This window comes from Bison bison, unplaced genomic scaffold (genome assembly GCF_000754665.1).
Source record: "Bison bison bison isolate TAMUID 2011002044 unplaced genomic scaffold, Bison_UMD1.0 scf7180017864158, whole genome shotgun sequence".
NCBI classification, from domain to species: domain Eukaryota; kingdom Metazoa; phylum Chordata; class Mammalia; order Artiodactyla; family Bovidae; genus Bison; species Bison bison.
In genome coordinates, this window is record NW_011494730.1 from 609,595 (window position 1) to 628,198 (window position 18,604).

The following is an 18,604-nucleotide window of genomic DNA, read 5'->3' on the forward strand; positions in this document are numbered from 1 at the left end:
CAGTGGAAACAGGGCTCCAAAATCACTGCAGATGGTGATTGCAGCCATGAAATTAAAAGACGTTTACTCCTTGGAAGGAAAGTTATGACCAACCTAGACAGCATATTAAAAAGCAGAGACATTACTTTGCTAACAAAGTTCTGTCTAGTCAAGGCTATGACTTTTCCAGTGGTCATGTATGGATGTGACAGTTGGACTATAAAGAAAGCTGAGCGCCGAAGAATTGATGCCTTTGAACTGTGGTGTTGGAGAAGACTGTTGAGAGTCCCTTGGACTGCAAGGAGATCCAACCAGTCCATCCTAAAGGAGGTCAGTCCTGGGTGTTCATTGGTAGGACTGATTTTGAAGCTGAAACTCCAATACTTTGGCCACCTGATGGGAAGAGCTGACTCATTCGAAAAGACCCTGATGCTGGGAAAGATTGAGGGCAGGAGGAGAAGGGGACGACAGAGGATGAGATGGTTGGATGGCATCACTGACTCAATGGACATGGGTTTGGGTGGACTCTGGGAGTTGGTGATGGACAGGGAGGCCTGGCGTGCTGCAATTCATGGGGTCGCAAAGAGTCAGACATGACTGAGCGACTGAACTGAACTAAACTATCAAAACAGGCGGTGGGCTGAATTTAGCCTGCCAGCCATAACTTGTTGACCCCTGTTCTAGATCTTAGTTGTGTGACTGATTGGCAGATGATTATTTTATTAGTATATAATTTTCAAGCATTCTTACATGTCAAATTCTATAATACATTTTAGTATATATTATTGGAGAAGGCAATGGCACCCCACTCCAGTGCTCTTGCCTGGAAAATCCCATGGACGGAGGAGCCTGGAAGGCTGCAGTCCATGGGGTCGCTGAGGGTTGGACAGGACTGAGCAACTTCCCTTTCACTTTTCACTTTCATGCATTGGAGAAGGAAATGGCAACCCACTCCAGTGTTCTTGCCTGGAGAATCCCAGGGACGGCGGAGCCTGGTGGGCTGCCGTCTATGGGGTCGCACAGAGTCGGACACGACTGAAGTGACTTAGCAGCAGCAGCAGCAGTATATATTATATATATACATATATAATACATTTGAAAGTATATATCTAGGCACAATTGGTGAAATCTGAATAAGAGCTATAGATTAGATAATATTATTGTAATGATGTTAATTTCCTGATGTTCATCATCATTCTATGATCAGGCAAGAGAATGTCCTTGCTTTTAGGAAATACACAGTGGACACACTTATGAGTAATGAATGACATGCAATTTACTCGCAAATGATTCAGAAAAAAATTACACACATATATATGCATGTATATGTATATATCACACTCACGTGTATGCGTCAAAACACCACCAATCAGCTGGCTTAAACAATAGAAGTCTACTATCCCATAGTTCTGGAAGCTGACAGTATAAGATCAATGTATCTGTAGGACTGGTTTCTTCTCAGGCCCCTCCCCTTGGCTCGCAGACAGCCACCTTCTCCCAGAGTCTTCACATGGTCTTTTCACTGTACTCAAGCACCCTATATAGTTATTCTTCAATTAAAAGCTTACTTTTAAAAATCCACTAAATCAGAAGGAATAGGAGGCTGATGTGGGCAAATACAGCAGCACAGCTGAGTCAGGAGAGAAACGGGAAGAACCTGATGATCAGAAGGCTGTGGGTGATCTGGAGAGAGACATTCCTATGGGGCGATGGAGTGGAAGCCAGGTTCGACTGGGCGGTATGGAAGTGGAAATAGCAAATGTGGATGACTCTTTACCATCATTTGAGTGTGAGTGGGAGGAGAAAGTGGAGAAGGGCATGGCAACCCACTCCAGGATTGTTGCCTGGAGAATCCCATGGACAGAGCAGCCTGGTGGGCTACAGTCCACAGGGTCCCAAAGAATTGGACACGACTGAGCAACTAACATGGGGGAGGAGAAAGGGTTGTACCAAAAAGAAAATTATGTTGAAGGAATGGGAGAAACTGGACCCAGTGCAGTGCTTCTGGCAGAACCATGCAGCAAGAAAAGCCCTGGAACAGCATAGCAGAGGCACAGTGGGCATGCGCACAGAATCTGGAGTCAAGTTTCCAGGGCTCAGAACAAGACCTTAGCTCTGCCTCTGGCCTGCTCTCTCAGTTTTCCCACCTTTGGTATGGGGCAATGGTGACCAAAGACCCTGCCTCCCAGAACAGCCATAAAGATTAGATACATAAAAGAATGCAGAGCGTTTAAAGCAGAGCACAGCACCCAGGAAGCACTCGGCAGAGGAAGTTACGGTGTTATTATTAGCACAAAAGCACAGGCAGAAGTGGTGGTGAAGATCACTGCAGAGTGGGAGGAACTTGGAAGGAGGGTGGAAGGAGAAGTTGGTTTTGGACCATGGGAGAGATGCCTCGTTTTGGAAAAAGGCCAGGACAGGCATGTTTGGGGGTCAGAAAACCAAGGTGAGGCTCTCTTACTGGCCAATCGAGAATTGGTGGGAGGGAACTCTTGAAAAGGGCCTTCAAGTGCCTCAAAAAGCATTGAAAGGAGAGTTTGGGGACACAGGACAAGAATACAGCTTCAGGGACAGTTGAGAGCCCAGGAGAAACTGGAGCCAGGACCAGGCCCTTGTCTCGTCTTCCATGAGGGGTCTTCACAGGCCCCACGCCAGGACAGGGTGGGCTGGGGAGGGGGAGACAGGCAGTGACAGCATGATCCATGAGGCTCTTCTAGCCAGAGAGGAGAGAGGATAGGGCTGCAAAGGTACCGCAGGTCTCCAGTCAGAAGTCATCAGTGAGTCGTCACTGGCCCCCCCAGGGAGAAGGAAAGGAAGAAAGGCGAGGAGGAGGCTGACAGATGAGGAAGCCGAGGCCTGAACTCTCTGAGCTGAGAGTGTAGGAGCTGTGCAGGAGGCGTGAGAGCTAGATGAAGGGAGGGATGTGGGCAAAGAGATGGGCGTTGGAGTGTGAGGTTTGAGAGGTTGAGTAGTTCCAGGTGATGCTGAGGTCCATAGTGTGACCACAGCTCTGGCGGCTAAAGTGGAAAAGCCATGAGGTGACTGGTCAAGGAAATGAAGAACCCGGATGGGGGGGCACCATCCACGTGGCCAGTAAGATGCCCCCAGATGGTGGCAGGATGGTAGTGGAGAGGAAGACCAGGAGGCAGGAACACAAATCCAGAGCGAGTGAGGCCAGAAGACGCGTACCAGGGAAAGGTTGAGGGCGACACAGCTCCATGGCAAGGCCTTCAGATGAGGACCCAGGAGCCACATCTGGATACAACCTTGCGATCAACAGGAAATCCCACCATAGTCCTCGTTCCTGTCATACCTGGAACTTGGGAGGAGCTGCCTCCTTTCATAAGGGCCTCAGGGAGGTAGGATGGGAGGGATGGGAGGCGGCCAGAGGTTGCATGAAGAGCTTGTGTGTGTGGAAGGTTTATACCCACAGAAAACATTTGCTGAACTGATGAGGGCTGGGCCGACAGGTGAGTGCACGGGTGGCAATGTGATGGATTGACGGTGGGGCCGTGGATGCGTGGACAGATGAGTGAGCAGATGGGTAGATGGATGTGTGGATGGACCAGTGAGTGAGAGGGTGAATGGGAAAAGTGAGATGGAGGGATATGCAGGCAGGGGAAGGGGAGCGAGGTGAATAAATGAGAGAGTGAACTGAATGAACCGGACATTCCAGCAAACACAGGAGAAGCCTGGGCGGTCAGAGAGGTGACAGAGCTAATAGGCCAGGCCTTGCCCCAGCAGTCTACACCACTCATCAGAACAGCTGTAACCACAGGAGGTGGCGAAAGCCGCCATCCCTCTGCTTCTTCCTGGGGGCCCCCAGCCCAAAGGCTCACCTATGGGCAAAAGCCCCCATCTGTGGCCCCGGCTCCAGACTAGACGGACAGAGGACACAGGACCAAGGGAACAGACTGGCAAAGCCTGATGACCCCTCTTCCTCTCAGGATCCAGGCCAGGCACCCCAGGGAGCAGCAGAAAAAATGCAGATTCCAGGTTCTCATCTAGGAAGTTATGGGCCTGCCTTCACCCCTCTCTTGTCTTAACCAGGTTATTTGACTTCTCCTGGCTACTCTTCCGGGCAGGATTTTTAGGAAAAATGCCCCTATCTTCTCTCTCCCTTCCACCTGCCCACCCCAGTGCATGGGGATATGAACCAGCTGCCTGGATCCAGCTCCCTCACTGAAGGAAATCCATGATCAGAGCAGAAGCTGGCCCGGCCTAGAGACTCTCTGCCAGCCACAGGGTTGCAGACCAGATAGGCTTCTTCCTCCAAGCCAAGATAAGCATCTGAGCTTTATCTCACCTCACCCTCTGATTCCCCCACCACCACCATCTCCAGGACCATACCCCCCGCCAGCCACACCATGGCAGGCCAAGGCCAGGGGAAGCACAGATAAGGCCCTCCTGGCCAGCAGACCACAGCAGGAGACGGGGTTGGGGGCGGGGATGTGTTCTTCCTTTTATCCACCCGAAGCCAGAATTCTGCTTCCTTCCCTAGAAGTAGGCCCCAAGAGAGCATCTGGGCAGCTCTCTCAGCTACTTAGGTTGGGGCCCTGCATTTGGCCCTCCAGCATTCAGCATTTATTATGTCCTAACCGATTTACCTCTCATTTTGGGAGCCAATCAAAGGCAGAAAACCCTGTCAATCTGAGCACCAGGGAAGCAGGAGAGTACAGTGTGGGCGGCCACTGCATAGGAAGGACTCTTCCAGATTTCTCGGCAGGTAAACTGACGGCCACTGGGAATCTCTTGAGCCTGACGACCAGGGCCCACATCCAAACTGCTAAGCACTCTTTCACAGACACCTCCTCCCTGCCAGGCCCATGTTGCATACTGGGGTCACAGATCCAGGCCCAGCTGTCGCAGAGCACCTGGGAACCCAAATGAGCAGCACATAACCGAGCCTGGGAAATCCAGGGAGACTTCACAGAGGAGGTGACATTTCATCTGAATATATATATATATGCATGTATATATACTTTTTCTATTTACTTTTGGCTGTGCTGGGTCTTCACTGCCGCACGGTTTTTCTCTAGCTGCAGCGAGCAGGGGCTACTCTCCAGTGGTGGAGCAGGCTTCTCACTGCGGAGGCTTCACTTGGTGCGGACCATGGGCTCTAGGGACACGGGCTTCATAGTTGGGGCACGCGGGCTCAGTGACTGTAGGCTCAGCTCTACAGCACAGGCTCAATAGTTGTGGCGCACGGGCTTAGCTGCTACATGGCATGTGAGATCTTCCCAGATCAGGATCGAACCCATGTCTCCTGTAATGGCAGGCAGATTCTTTACCACTGAGCCACCAGGGAGGCCCCTCAGCTGAATTTTAAAGGATAAAAGGGATTTCTTCAGACACAAAGATAAAACGGATGAGCATCCCAAGCAAAGAGAACAGTGTGGCGAAGTCCTGGAGCCACAGGAAAAGCAGCACATGATTGCACAGTGATGGTAAATAGAACGGCTGGAGTCTCGGGCCTGGGAAAGGGGAGAGGAGGTTGGGAAGGGGAGTGTGGGGAGATGAGACTCTAGCACTGGGGAGGATTAGGGGCTGGGGGTGATGGCCTCAAAGGCCATGAGGGTGACTCGGAACGTTATCACACGGGCAGCGAAGAACCAATGGAGGATTTGGGTTGGTGAGTGGCATGCTGGGACTTGTGTTTTGGAAGAAGCCCTCCAGCTGAGCAGGGCATTATTCCAGGCATGAAGGCAGCGAGACCAGGAGGAGGTCACTGCCATCATCCTGAAGAGCAATGATGGTAGCCTGACTCCTGCCATGGCGGTGAGGAGGGGGAGAAGGGGAAGGACCCACAGGAAGGGGCCACAGGCTGGATGTGGGTGTGAGGGGCAGGGAGGAGTCAGGGCCACATCCAGGTATCCAGATGCCGCTCACCAGGACTGAAAAGAAGGTGGTCAGGAGAAAAGGTAGCAGAGACCAGGTGAGAGTGTGTCTAGCTGGGGTACCTGCAGAGTACTAGGGGGAGGCAGGGGCCTGTGAAGCAGGACTGTGAGGTGCTACCCAAGGTCGCAGAGTTAATGTCGTCTCTGAGTCTAGGATGCAGCCCTACGCCTACCCCGTCTCCCCCGTTCCCAGGCCCTTGCAACCTCTTCCTACCTCTTACGGCCTCCACACACACTCTTCCCATTCCAGCCTCCACCCCTCTGCTCCTGCTATTCCCCAGCCCTGAATACCCTTCCCTCCTCTGTGCAAATCCCACCATCCCTCAAATTCCAGCTGGAGTTACATCACAACCCAGGGTCAGGAGGCAAAATCCAGGGTCAGAAGAGGGGTGAGGCTGAAAGAGAGGCAGTGAGTGTGGCAGGAAGTGCAGAGACCTGATTTAGAGCACAGCTCTGTAGAGAACTAGCTGTGTGACATGGGGCTGGTCACCTTCCCTCTCTGTGCCTCAGTTGCTAACCTTTCAGAGGACAATAAGGAAAAGTTCTTGTTCTCAGGGGGCTCACAGTCCAGAAAGGGCCATCAGGTAAAAAAGTGACCTGTGATTTCAGAGAAATATCAAATGCCCTGAGTATGCAAATGAGGGGAAAGTTTATGGAGAAAGATTTACTGGCATTTTCTCTGAGCTCTGCAAAATGGGTACAATTTCAACAAGTAGAGATGGAGGCCGAGGAGGGAGGAGGGCACTCCAGGCAGAGAGAATGGCCCGAGCCAAGGCTGGGAGGCAGAAAGTTCAGGGTGTGTTCAAGAAAGAATGAGTGTCCAGATTCCGGTTCCTTCTGAGTCAACAGCTCCGGCGCTTTTTGTAAGCGGGCAGCCCAAGCTGGGCACCCTCCAGTAAACACCTGTTTGCACAATCGAGGTCACACACGGGGGTGTGTTTGCACAATGACCTGTTTGCACAATCTTAGCTGGCTGCTGTCTTCCAGACAAACCAGCCCCTGGCAGACAAGCAAAGCCTCTCCTTCCGGACCCTCACCAGGGCTAGCCCACCTGGCCTCCGCCCGGGCCCCTCAGCAACAGGCAGCTCCTGGACCAACCCCACAGCCCACACCTCACAGGCAATAACAAACAGAAACCACCCAACCCTCAGTAGGGCTGCGGAGAATGGGGTTCCCCTCCCCACTTAAAAGGTTCCCTGACTGGGGTTTCCAGCCCACAGAGGCCACCCCGTCTGATGGAAGAGGGGGCGGGGCAGGATAGATGGAGGAGGAAGTGTCCTCAAAGCAGACACTAGGTGTGAGGGACGGGTGAGCCCACATCTGCCCCGTGCTTGCCAGCTCCTCAGAGTAAACATCTGTTGAGCATTTACTGTGAGCCTCACACACATTAGTTCCCTGATTTCGCTCAAGGATCCCCTGTGGTAAATACTAACCTCATCCCCATTTTAAAGATGATGAAACCGAGGCTCAGAGAGGTCAAACAACCTGCCCAGGGTCACACAGCCTTCAGAGGGAAATCTAAGCAGTCTACTCCTCAGCCCCTGCTCTTAACCTTTCTATATGCCAGTGCTTCTTACCTAAGGAGAGTTCTTCTTTAAGTCTAATTTTCACTTTGGTGGCTGCAGCTCCATTGCCTGGTACAGGTTCTCAGTGGAGAACGGAGCACAGGTGAGATCGGCCACACCCTGCTCTGACATGCTGAATGCCACAGGAAGCACTTTTCTTGAACACCTACTACGTGATCGTTATCCTGCTACATGATTGTGCGAGGCTCTGTACCTCCCATAGCTCCCTTAATCCTCACAACACCCCGTGGGAAGAGCTGTTATCCCTGTGGCAGACAAGGAAACCGAGGCTTGGAGAGGTAAACAGCTTCGCCAGGAGTCCGCAGCCCAGTAGACCTGCGCTGAGGTCTCTGTGCACCCGGGGCTGAGGCTGGAGGCAGAGAGGAGAAGTGGTTTCTGCCCTCAAGGAGTGCACAGTCTTAACGGAGGAGGCAGGCTGCCAGCAGCCACTGCCGCATTATAAGATCACCAAGGGGTGGTGTGCACCCAACCCAGCCTGGAGCGATGCTCAGGGCAGACAAGACACAGGCAGCCAGAAGTGACGGGGGATCAGCCAGGCAGGGAGGCCGCAGGGTACCCAGGTGAAGACTGGGGGGATGTGACAAAGGCAGGGAGAAGAGATGGATTTCACAGCTCTTAACGAGCCTGAGAGCTCCATCAAGGCACGATCATGCCCCTGCACCTGCTCTAGGAACATGCTTACTGAATGATGAACCAAAAGCCCACTCTCCTTCATTAGGAACTAACTGGAGGTGAGGGTGTGAGGGAGGGGTGTGAAGAATGACTCCCGGGTCCCTGCGTTGGGGGACTTGGGGTAGTGTCATTTAAAAAGATGAAGTATGCAGGGATTGGGGGCAGGTTTGGTGAAGTGGAGGGAAGGTGTATCCATTCAATCATTCATTCAACAAACCTGTATCGAGGACTCATCACATGACAGATGGGTTGAAGATCCTGGAGATGAGTTTTTAAGCAAAACAGACTAAAACTCTTGCTCTCATGGAACTTCCATTCTAGGCGGCAGGGACAGCCAGTGTCAGACGGTGAAGAGGTAATATTAAAGGGGAAAGAGAGCTAGGGAGTGAGGGGTGGTTGCAATTTTTAAAGGGTGGTCAGCAAGGGCTTCAATGAGAAAGTGACATTTGAGCAATCACTTTCTGCTCAAATGGAGGGGAAGGAGTGCCCCATATAGCCATTTGGGAGAAATTAGTCCAGGCAGAGGAAACAGCAAGGGCAAAGGCCGGGAGGCAGGAGGGAGCCCAAAAAGTAAAACAGAATGGCTGGAGCAGAGCAGCAAGGGGGAGAATAATCACAGGAGAAGGGCCAGAGGGAACCCCTGGATGAAAAAGGGCTTTGTAGGTTGTTGAAAAGGCTTTGCCTTTGAGTGAGATGAGCGCCATTGGGAGTTGGGGCAGAGGATGACATGAACTGACTTCTGTTCGATCAGCATCACACTGACCACTGAAGGAACAATAGATGGGTGGGGGTAGGGGGCAGGACAAGGATGAATGGAAGGGGGAGGGGAAGGGGGGCCATTGCAGTGATCCAGGTAAGAGAAAGAATGGCTTAGAGCTGGCAGCTGTTGGTTTAAGTGATATTTATATTTTCCAACTTTTCATCAGGAAAATATCCAAACATGTGGCCAAGTTGAACTTTACAGTGAGTACCTACCTACTCAGGATTCTGGTTCTAATATTTTGAAAGAAGAGTCGATGGGATTTGCTGAGCATGTGGATCCTATGGGGCACCTCAGAGAGGTAGCTGCCGACAGATGGATATTTCGAACTGGAACCAGAACCGGAACCCAAGTCTGCCCCCTCGCAACAGACTCAGAAGCTCACTTTTCCTAAAATGTGTCATATGGTGTGAACCCTCCGCTGGTGTGTTAGTACCTAATCTTTATTGAGTCATAAATCCAAGAAACTGTGAACACTCTAAACCCTCTTCAGAAAAATGCACAGAATATTATTCGTAAACAGCTGCAGGGTATTCGTGGATACAGACCACGAAAGACATAAAATGTAGCCTGTTTCACTCAATGAAAAAGCATTCAGTTTGGCAGAATTACTGTGAGTGAACATTATTAATGTCTCGTGAGCCTATGAAGACCGGAGCCTCATGAGTGACCCCTTCCTTGTGCCCAGAGTCCGTATTTCTCCCCAGAGTCCATATTTCTCCATCTGCAAGGCCTTCAGGCAGCAGGGGGAACATGTCGTGCAGAGGGAAGCGGGGAGGAAGGTACCGTGTTCCAGAATTCCCTGTAACCTTAGAGGCCGCCCCTTGAATATTGCAAGGATCAGGGCCCCAAACCCAGTGCCAAAAAGAGGCTTAGGGCCAAGTGAGCCTTCGAGCCAGGGTCTGTCTCCAAGTGATGTTCCCCCAGGGCGTGGGGGCATAGGAATGGCACCCAGGCAGGTTGGAGTCTGGGCCCTGCCAGCCTCAAAGCTTTGAGTCAGGAAATCCGGAGGCAGAGGTGGGGGACGACGTTGCCACATCCCTCAGCCCCTTCAAGACCCCCGAGGCAGGAAGGCTGCCCAGGCCTCGCTGGCTTCCCTCCCAGGCTCCTTCCTGGGAGGAAGGGGCTGCCCGTGCCCGCGTCAACAATGCAAGGGAGGGAAGGAGTTGGGCAGGTGTTGCAATCGGCAGCCCCTGCGCCTGTCAGAGACGGAGCCATTAACGACAGGGTTGGGGACAGAAGCCCGCTGCGGCTGTTTTCAGGAACTTGCCTTGAAGAGGAGAGCAGAGACGGGAGGCCGGCGGGTGCCCAGTGGGCCGCAGGCTCCAGCGTGAGTAGGGGAGCCCCTGGGAGGGCTGGGCCTGGGAATGATGGGACCCTGGAGTCTCAGGTCCACTCCCCCCGCTCTGCCAAGGGCGTGCGCCCTTTGGTGACCTTGGACCAGCACTCCAGCCTTAAGAATTTACCCCTGGGAACCAGGAGCCCTCAACACTGAGTCTTTTTTCCCAAGGTGCCCCTACTTTTTTGAGAGGTGGGCACTGCATTTGGGAAGTCACAGACAGACAAATATCTCTTTGGGACACTGAGCTGGGCTCAAGAAAGGGCTGGATTCAGGGAAAGTTATACTCATTATTTGCCTCCAAGTCTCTCTGACAACCTGTGTCTTAACTGCTTCCAGTCTCCATGTAAATTTCACACCATGTAAATTTCTCTCTTTCCTCCTCAGCCCTTCTCTGGCTTGCTTGGCTCTGAGCTCCTGTCTGTCTGTCTCAGAGTCTCTCTATGCCTCTCTTTTTGTCTCTCAAGGGTCCTTTTGTCTCTTAAGTCTTAAACTCTCTTGAGTATCTGTTTCCTCTCAGCCTCCGGGTGCCGTGTCTCTGAGTACCACCATCCCTTGCCTCAGGCTCCTTTCTCTCCCCACCTCAGTCTGTCTCTCTGTGATCTCTCTCCAGCATTTCGGTTTGTGCACCCCATTTTCCTACTTTTTCCACCTGTCTTTCTCTGTCTGAACCACATCTAGGAAGTCCTCTCCCTTGTTTTGTCCCAGCCCCCTCCTCTCCCCAACCCTCTTCCCAAGGAAAGAATCTTCACGTGAAGGGGAGACAGAGGCGTGAACTGGAGAAGGGGGAGGCGAGAAGGCTGAGTGCGATGGGATGGAAAGAAGAGGAAAGAAGAAAGGTGGTGGGGAGCAGGGGTTGGTGATGCAGTGACCCCAGGGGACAACATAGTGTGCTGGGACTCCAGAGTCCAGAGAGTGAGCAGGGATGGCTGGAAGCAAAGGGGGAGATTGGGGGGCCAAGGAGCAGGGAACCCAGAAACGGGGCTTTGAAACATGAAATGTGACACAGACAAAAGCAAGGTGGCAGTCCTAGGAGGCGGAGACCACACAGTTGGTAAGCAGGGGAGAGAGGTACTAAACCGTGCTGATTCCATGAGGTGGTATCCTGCTTTATGGCACATGAAAATAACATGGTCATGGAGTGCTTCCTCTATGCAAGCTCCGTGCTAAGTGCCTTTATCACGGACCATCTCACTTCATCCTCACCCCAAACCGGAGATGCGGGAGCTGTTGTTATCCTTCCTTCACAGATGGGGTAACCGAGGCTCAGAAAGGTGGAATAATCTGCCCAAGGTCGCCAAGCTGGTAAGTGGTGGACCTGGAGTTCAGACCAGGTGGTCTGACTCAAAGCTGGGCCCCCAGAAAGTGACACCATGCTCCACCTGGTCCCAGATCCCGCTCGGCGGGGGTGGGGAACATCCAAGGCTGCCATGGGTGGACCAGGGACTGATGCCAAATGTGCCAACCCCTGGCAACCCTGGGAGAAGATGCCTAGGCCCTTGGGATTTGGGGTTGGGTTGCCCACTGGGAGCCAGTGGAGAGGGATGAAGCGGTACCTCACCGGGCAGGAGGGCTAGGATATGATCAAAAATACATAGGAACGGGCACGAGTGTCCCGAAATCTGAGCCAAGGAGACGAAATCTTCCCCAACAAGTGTGCGTTGGTGGATAGTCAGATGCCAGAGGAACAAGGGTGCCAACCGCTAACTGGTAGACTGGGGTCCTCTGAACAATTGTGTGCGTTTCTCACTGCACAAAGCTGCCCAGAAAGTAGAGGCTGAAATCCAGCCTGTTCTCTAGTTGCCAGGTCCTTGTGTGGAGCTGCATTTGTCCAGAGGAAGGGATGCTTTTTTCCTGATGTGCAAAAAGATGACTCAGGGGCTAGCATGCACCTGGTATCCCGATCCTGCAACATATAATAAGGAGGGACCAGGGATTTAAGTAAGACCCCTGCAGGCAGAAACAGCTTTGGGTATCTGCAGTTGTTATTCACTCCTCTGTCTTGGAGCGAAAGAAGCTTAATCTTTTCTGAGCACCGGGAATCGGCTGGGACACCACCTACACGTATGTGTTCATGTATGTACATACAAAAGCTGGTCAACGATTCCCACTGATCTGCCACCCAGATGTCAGTTAGTGCTGGAGGACCAGGTGTCTGGCCCCAAGACCCCAATGGGAGCAGAATGGAAAGGCTGGAAGCCACCCCAGCAATAGAAACCTTTGCTTACTTCCTGAGATTAATGTACTAATGCTCCCTCCATCTGGGCACTGTCGCCATGACCACAGGATATCTGGTCCCAGAAGGCCTCCAGAGGTCTGTGCCCAGAATTGGGGTATCCTCTCAACCCACCCTTCCCTTTAGCCATTGCTGGGGAAGCCAGCTTTTCAAGGTGCAGCCTGTCCTCAGCTGTTCTGTGGAGTTGTCCCTTTCTGCCAGGCAGTGAGCGTCTCTGACTCTTGGAGCATGGCTCACCTTGGGGGACCTGCCCGGTACTCAGACATGTGCAATGTGACACGTGCCAGGGAGTTAACACCCCAAGGAACAGTCCTTGACCAACAAGGGGCAGGAACTGGTGGACAATGTTCCCATCCTGTCTGCCAGCCAAGTTCTGAGGCATGTTCAGCGTGGCTCCTTGCAAGATTCCAGCAGGATTGAGCCCCAGCTGTCCTCAGTTTGATGATGCACCCTTGTGCTGGCTTTCCTTCTTACCCGTTTCATTCTCTCCACTCCCTTACTCTGTTCCTGGAGTCTTCCCCCAAATAAACTACCTGCAGGCAAGCCTTCATCTCAGACTTTGCTTTCAGCGGGCTGGGAGACTGGCTAAAACAGAAGGGAACGGGAAGAATGGTGTTCCCCGTGGCTCCCTTCCCTGCTCTCTCCTTAAAGGCACATATAATAATAACAGTCATTTAAGAGTCATTTCCTATGCGCCAGGTACTGTGCGATGCCCTTGACTTGCATCATTTTGGGTCTTCCTCCCCAAACCCTATGCAGCATAGGTTTTTGTTACCTTCATTTTGCAGAGCAACCAGGCTCAGAGAGGTCAAGTAACCTGTCTGAAGCCACACTGTAGCAGAGCAAAGACTAAGCTCAGCCCTGACTCCAAAGCCCATGACCTTCACCACCCCCTCTGCCTCCAGGTGAGGACCAAGCCAGCACGATGGTGGGGCTGGGAGCCTGGAGCCTGGTGGGAGCTGCTCTGATCATCCTCCTGCTCCCCAGAAGTGAGTGTGGTCAGGGATGAAGGTGCCATGGGGGGGGTGGGGATCACAGGGAGAGATGCTGGGGGTGGAGGAGGGAGTCATTTCCCTGCATTGTCACAGTGCTCCTGGGGTTCCCAGAGAATCCCCAAAGAATCGACTGGGCCACAGATGCAGGGTAGCTGGGCTCCCACGCACAGACCTCTGCCGGCAAACCACCACCTCTGAGTAAAGGTGAGAGAACCTGGGCTAGCCAGCCTGGGGAAGGTGCACAAGACCCGGGTCTTATCTGCGAATCTCTACCAGGTTGTCAGAAGAAACCTCTGAGTCCTATGCAGCCTTCATGGGCAGTAGAGGGATCAGGGTGGAAGCCGTGAGAAGGCAGCTTTAATCCTGAAGCAAAGAATCTCCAGGACTTCCCTGGCTTCCCTGGTGGAGTCCCTAGTGGTTAGGACTCTGTACTTGCACTGCAGGGGGCACGGTTCAATTCCTGGTCATGGAACTAAGATCCTACATGCTACATGGTACTGCCAAAAAAATAACAATAATGTTTTAAAAAAATATGAACCCCAGGCAGAGCTCTCCAGACTATGGAGACTATCTTGAGAGGTGTGGAGCCTCCTATCTCTGGGGGTATGCAAGCCAAGGCCCAGCAGAGGTCAGCAAACTTTGATGTAATTTTCAGCTTTGCAGCCCACATACAGTCTCTGTGGCATGTTCTTGCTTATCTGGTGTTTGGTTTGGTTTTTCACTCTCTAGAAATATAAAAAATGTTCTCAGCTGGCAAGCCATCAAAAACAGATCATCCTAGCCCCGTGGGTAGATGACTTGGTATTACGTGGAGTTTTGAAGTAAACAGTTGGCAAGAGTCCTTCTGGTCTGAAATTCTGAGTCTGTGATGTGATGGGAGCCCTATAAACTTGCTCTGTGACCCTGAACAAATTGCTCCTCCTCTTGGGGCTTCAGCATCCCCATCAGCAAAATGGGCTGCAGAACAGCTGGGAGAGGAGAGAAGGCATTGTGGGCAAGGTCCGGTGCTTGCTCTTATTCCACACATACTCACCAAGGGCCTGCTCGGCGCTAGGCTCTGGGAATGCAGTAGTGAGCGAAACAGCCAGGGATTCTGGCCTCGCAGAACCTACGGTCTAGCCGGGGGTACAGAGTAGCAAATCATCACATGACTCTCTAATTACGAAAGATATGAGCTTTGGGAAAGTTCAGGGGGCTGTCATGGTCTGATTGGTCAGAACCCGGTCTGGTTCCTCGCAAGATGCCTGAATGTCATCCAGGTGAAAGAGGGGTGGCAGAAACGAAAAGGAGCACCTCCAAAAGGATCAACAGGTACGAAGATCGGGAGACTGGAGGGAGCGTGGCCTTTCCAGAGGATAGCATGTAGGCTAGAGGGACTGGAGCTGAGACACAATGGTCTGGGCTGGAACCAGGAGGGTTAGGCAGGGGCCAGGCCACAGGGTTGTGAGAAGGATCTAAGTCTTGGGCTGTGAGACGAAGGATCTGAGTCTTTAACCTAATCATAGCAGGAAATACTTACGTGTCAGGCACTGTTCTGAGTGCCTTATGCATATTCTCACATCTAATCCTCCCAACATCACTAAGTTAAGGACTTTTTTATCTTCATCTCACAGATGAGAAAACCAGGGCACAGAAAGTCTGGGTAACATCAAGGTCACAAAATTACTAAGCAGACGGAGGTGCCTGGTGGGCTGCAGTCCATGGGGTCACTAAGAGTCAGACACGACTGAAGCGACTTAGCAGCAGCAGCAGAACCAGGTTCTAAATCTAGGCAGTCTAGTTCTGACATCCACGCTCTTATCCATCACAGCATACTGCCTTTTAGAAGAATAACGTACCGTTGAAGTGCTGTGGTCATGATGGGGTAACAATCAGATATGAATTCTGGAAGGATTGCTGTGGCTGCGGGCTTCTTATCATTCTAACCATGGTGTCGCCATTGTTGGGGAGGGACTGGTCTCCATCCGGTGGCGTGCCGGAGTTGGCTTGCAAGCCCTGATTGTGTGCCTCTCTTTCCAAGTTCACACTAAGTGATGTCAGCCTGGTAGCTTGAAATCAGCCATGGTAGGAATACTTACACCAGGGAAAGCAGCCCAGGCTACAAGCCAGGAGCCGTTTCCCTCTGTATAGCAGGTTGATAAACATTTACCCCCACACCACTATCTCCATCTCAACTCGAGAGCCTCTCCCAATCTCCGCACACATCCTTGCCATTCCAGCACCTGCCCCCACGAATCTTGGAGGGTAAAGCAAGGTAAAGGTACTGAGTCTAGGAGTACCGAGTCTAGGAGGCCAGCTCTGCTGGACAGAGGAGTCACTTACGACTCGTTCTCTTCCACCCCAGGCCTGGAGCAGTGTGGGCATATCCTCCTCTCAGCCCCCATCGTCCGCCTGGGAGATCAAGTCACGGCCTCCTGCATCATCACCCGGAACTGCAGCCACCTGGGCACCGACTGGCGAGTTGTATGGAAACTGGAACCGGAGCTTCATCCCAGGGAGAGGCGGCAGCACCTGCCGAACGGGACCCTGCAGTCCACCATCACCTTGCCCCACCTCAACCACTCTCGGGTCCTTCTCTCCTGCTGCCTGCACTGGGGCAACAGCCTGCAGATCCTGGACCAGGCTGAGCTACAGGCGGGCTGTGAGTTCCTGCGGCCATCCCCCCACTCTGCCTCCAATGCCCTCCTGCCAATACTAATAAGAGCTATTCTTTCTTGAGTTCTTGCTCAATAAGTACTTTATAAGCATGATATCACATTTTCCCTACCAGTGGGTAGTATTACATAGCCCCATTTCACAGATGAGGAAACTGAGGGTCAGGGAGGGTAAGTGGCATGCTGTGTGTGTGTTAGTTGCTCAGTTGTGTCCAACTCTTTGCGACCCTATGAGCTGTAGTCTGCTCTGTCCATGGTATTTTCCAGGCAAGAATACTGGAATGGGTTGCCATTTCCTTCTCCAGGGGATCTTCCTGACCCAGAGATAGAGCCCGTGTCTCTTATGTCTCCTGCATTGGCAGGTGGGTTCCTTACCATTAGCAAAGTTGCATACTAGAGGTCATAAATTAATAAGGATGGAATAAAGCTTTTTATTAAGCAGTGTGGCTCAAAAACCAGTAACCACTACTCCATATGGCTGCCGAGTAAGCCCAACTCCCCAGCCACAGGAAGGTGTCTCCAGGGAGGACATTCTCAACAAGGTGGGCATGCTCCTAGATTCTACCCCTACCCCAGTCTCAGCCTTCTGCTCAAACTGAGGAAGGATGGATTTGTGCTGAGCCAATGCATAATGAAAAACAGAGACCAAGGTTCTTGTTTAAGAATCAATAATAGTGAAAGTTAAGATTTACAGAGCACTCATATATGCCAGGCATTGCTCTGAGCACTGTATACCTAGTAAGTCACTCAGCCCTCACAATAACCCTAGGTGGTAGGTATATTACCATTACCCCCATTTTACAGATGAGGAAACTGAGGCACAGAGCCATTAGGTGACTTCAAGATCACACCACTAATGAGTGGCAGAATCAGGATGAAAACCCAGACACTACACTGTTACTGTCAAAAAGGGCAGAGTTGAGAGGGTTGGAGGCTCTGTTTACTTGTCCATGTACATGTGGATAACTTAGCTTATCCCAGGGCTGCCCTTCTGGGATCACTCTGCATGGAGACAAAGGCATGGCAGGTGGGTTGGCAACCCACTTACCATGGAGACCCAGGGCAAGGAAATGCCCAACTGGTCCCAGTGGGAGCTTTCCGAGTGGTCTTACCTGAAGCCCTCACTCTCTCCACCCTACCCACAGACCCTCCCACTGCACCCTACAACCTATCCTGCATCATGAACCTCACAACCAACAGCCTCATCTGTCAGTGGGAGCCAGGCCCCGACACCCACCTGTCCACCAGCTTCACCCTGAAGAGCTTCAAGTGAGTAAGGGTCCTTATGCCAGCCCATTGCTTTGGGTTCTGGGACAGACCGCGGGTAGGACTGTTGGGGTGGAAAGCCAAGGCGGAGATAGGGAGGAGGAGGGAGCTTGGCTTTCTGCCCCCACTTTACATCCAAGCCTGGCCCATTGGCAGGAGCCAGGACAAATGCCAGACGCAGAAGGATTCCATCCCTGACTGCGTGCCGGAAGTCGGGCAGAGCCACTGCTCCATCCCCCGCAAACACCTGCAGCTGTACCAGAACATGAGCATCTGGGTGCAGGCCAGGAACGCGCTGGGGACCAGCGCTTCCCCAAAGCTCTGCCTGGCTCCCATGGACGTTGGTGGGTGACGCTGGGTGTGGGGGAGGAAAGAGGTCCCCACCATGAGCAGACTCAGAGAGGCACAGGGAGGGAAACACAGACCCAGGGACAGACAATAAGATGCTGAAAGACCTGGAGGAAGAGAAGGGAGAAAAATAATGTGGGATTCAATTGAAGCCAGAGCTTTGGAGACACAGACAGGGATGTGGAAGAAACACAGGCAAGGAGACACACTCATTCATTCTTTCAGCATATTTCCTGAAGCGCCCACTCTGCGCTAGGCACTGTTCTAGGGGCTGGGGATACAGCAGTAAACAACACAGCAAAAATCGTGCCCCCGAAATTTTGCCCACTTACATTCTGGTGGGCAAAGAATAATAACATGTCAGGTAATGGTATGTGTGATGAGGAAATGAAGCAGGGGATGGGGTAGGGACAGCTGGGGAGAAGGACGTCAGGGAAGGCCTCACTGAGAAGACGACATTTGAGAAGATCCTTGGAGGAAATGAGGGAGCAAGACACTGTATATTCGGAAGGTAAGTGCTCCAGACCGAGGGAACAACCAGTGCAAGAAGAGGAAACAGAGAGAGAAACAGGCTCATGGACAGAGACAGACCTGCAGAAACAGGACAACACAGAGATGAAGAGACACAGAGAGAGATGGGAAGATATAGAGGTCCCACGAATGGAGACCCAGAGAAGAAATGGAACCACAGACAGGAAGACAGGGGAAGCCAGAACAGAGCCCTGGAGGATGAAGCAGAGGAAGTGTCCGATAACCCCTCTCCTTGCAGTGAAACTGGAGCCCCCCACACTGTGGGCCCTGGAGCCCAGCCCTGCGGTGGCCCCGCCTCAGCCAGGCTGCCTGAGGCTGCGCTGGGAGACCTGGAGGCCAAG

At 52.3% G+C, this 18,604-nt stretch overlaps 1 protein-coding gene across 1 annotated transcript in view; it reads left to right on the forward strand.

Annotated features, from left to right (window-relative positions):
* Positions 1–2,271: 2,271 nt before the first annotated feature.
* Positions 2,272–18,604, forward strand: part of CSF3R (colony stimulating factor 3 receptor (granulocyte)) — a 22,106-nt gene continuing 5,773 nt past the window's right edge. Inside the window, exons 1-10 of the mRNA XM_010841154.1 lie at positions 2,272–3,449; positions 4,030–4,917; positions 5,258–5,426; positions 9,061–10,224; positions 11,484–11,538; positions 13,375–13,458; positions 15,809–16,105; positions 17,264–17,387; positions 17,541–17,728; positions 18,502–18,604. The exon at positions 18,502–18,604 is cut by the window's right edge and continues 8 nt beyond it. Coding sequence (XP_010839456.1) covers positions 13,395–13,458; positions 15,809–16,105; positions 17,264–17,387; positions 17,541–17,728; positions 18,502–18,604 — 776 coding nt within the window. The 5' untranslated portion in view covers positions 2,272–3,449; positions 4,030–4,917; positions 5,258–5,426; ... (1 more) ...; positions 11,484–11,538; positions 13,375–13,394. The remainder of the gene's footprint in view (positions 3,450–4,029; positions 4,918–5,257; positions 5,427–9,060; positions 10,225–11,483; positions 11,539–13,374; positions 13,459–15,808; positions 16,106–17,263; positions 17,388–17,540; positions 17,729–18,501) is intronic.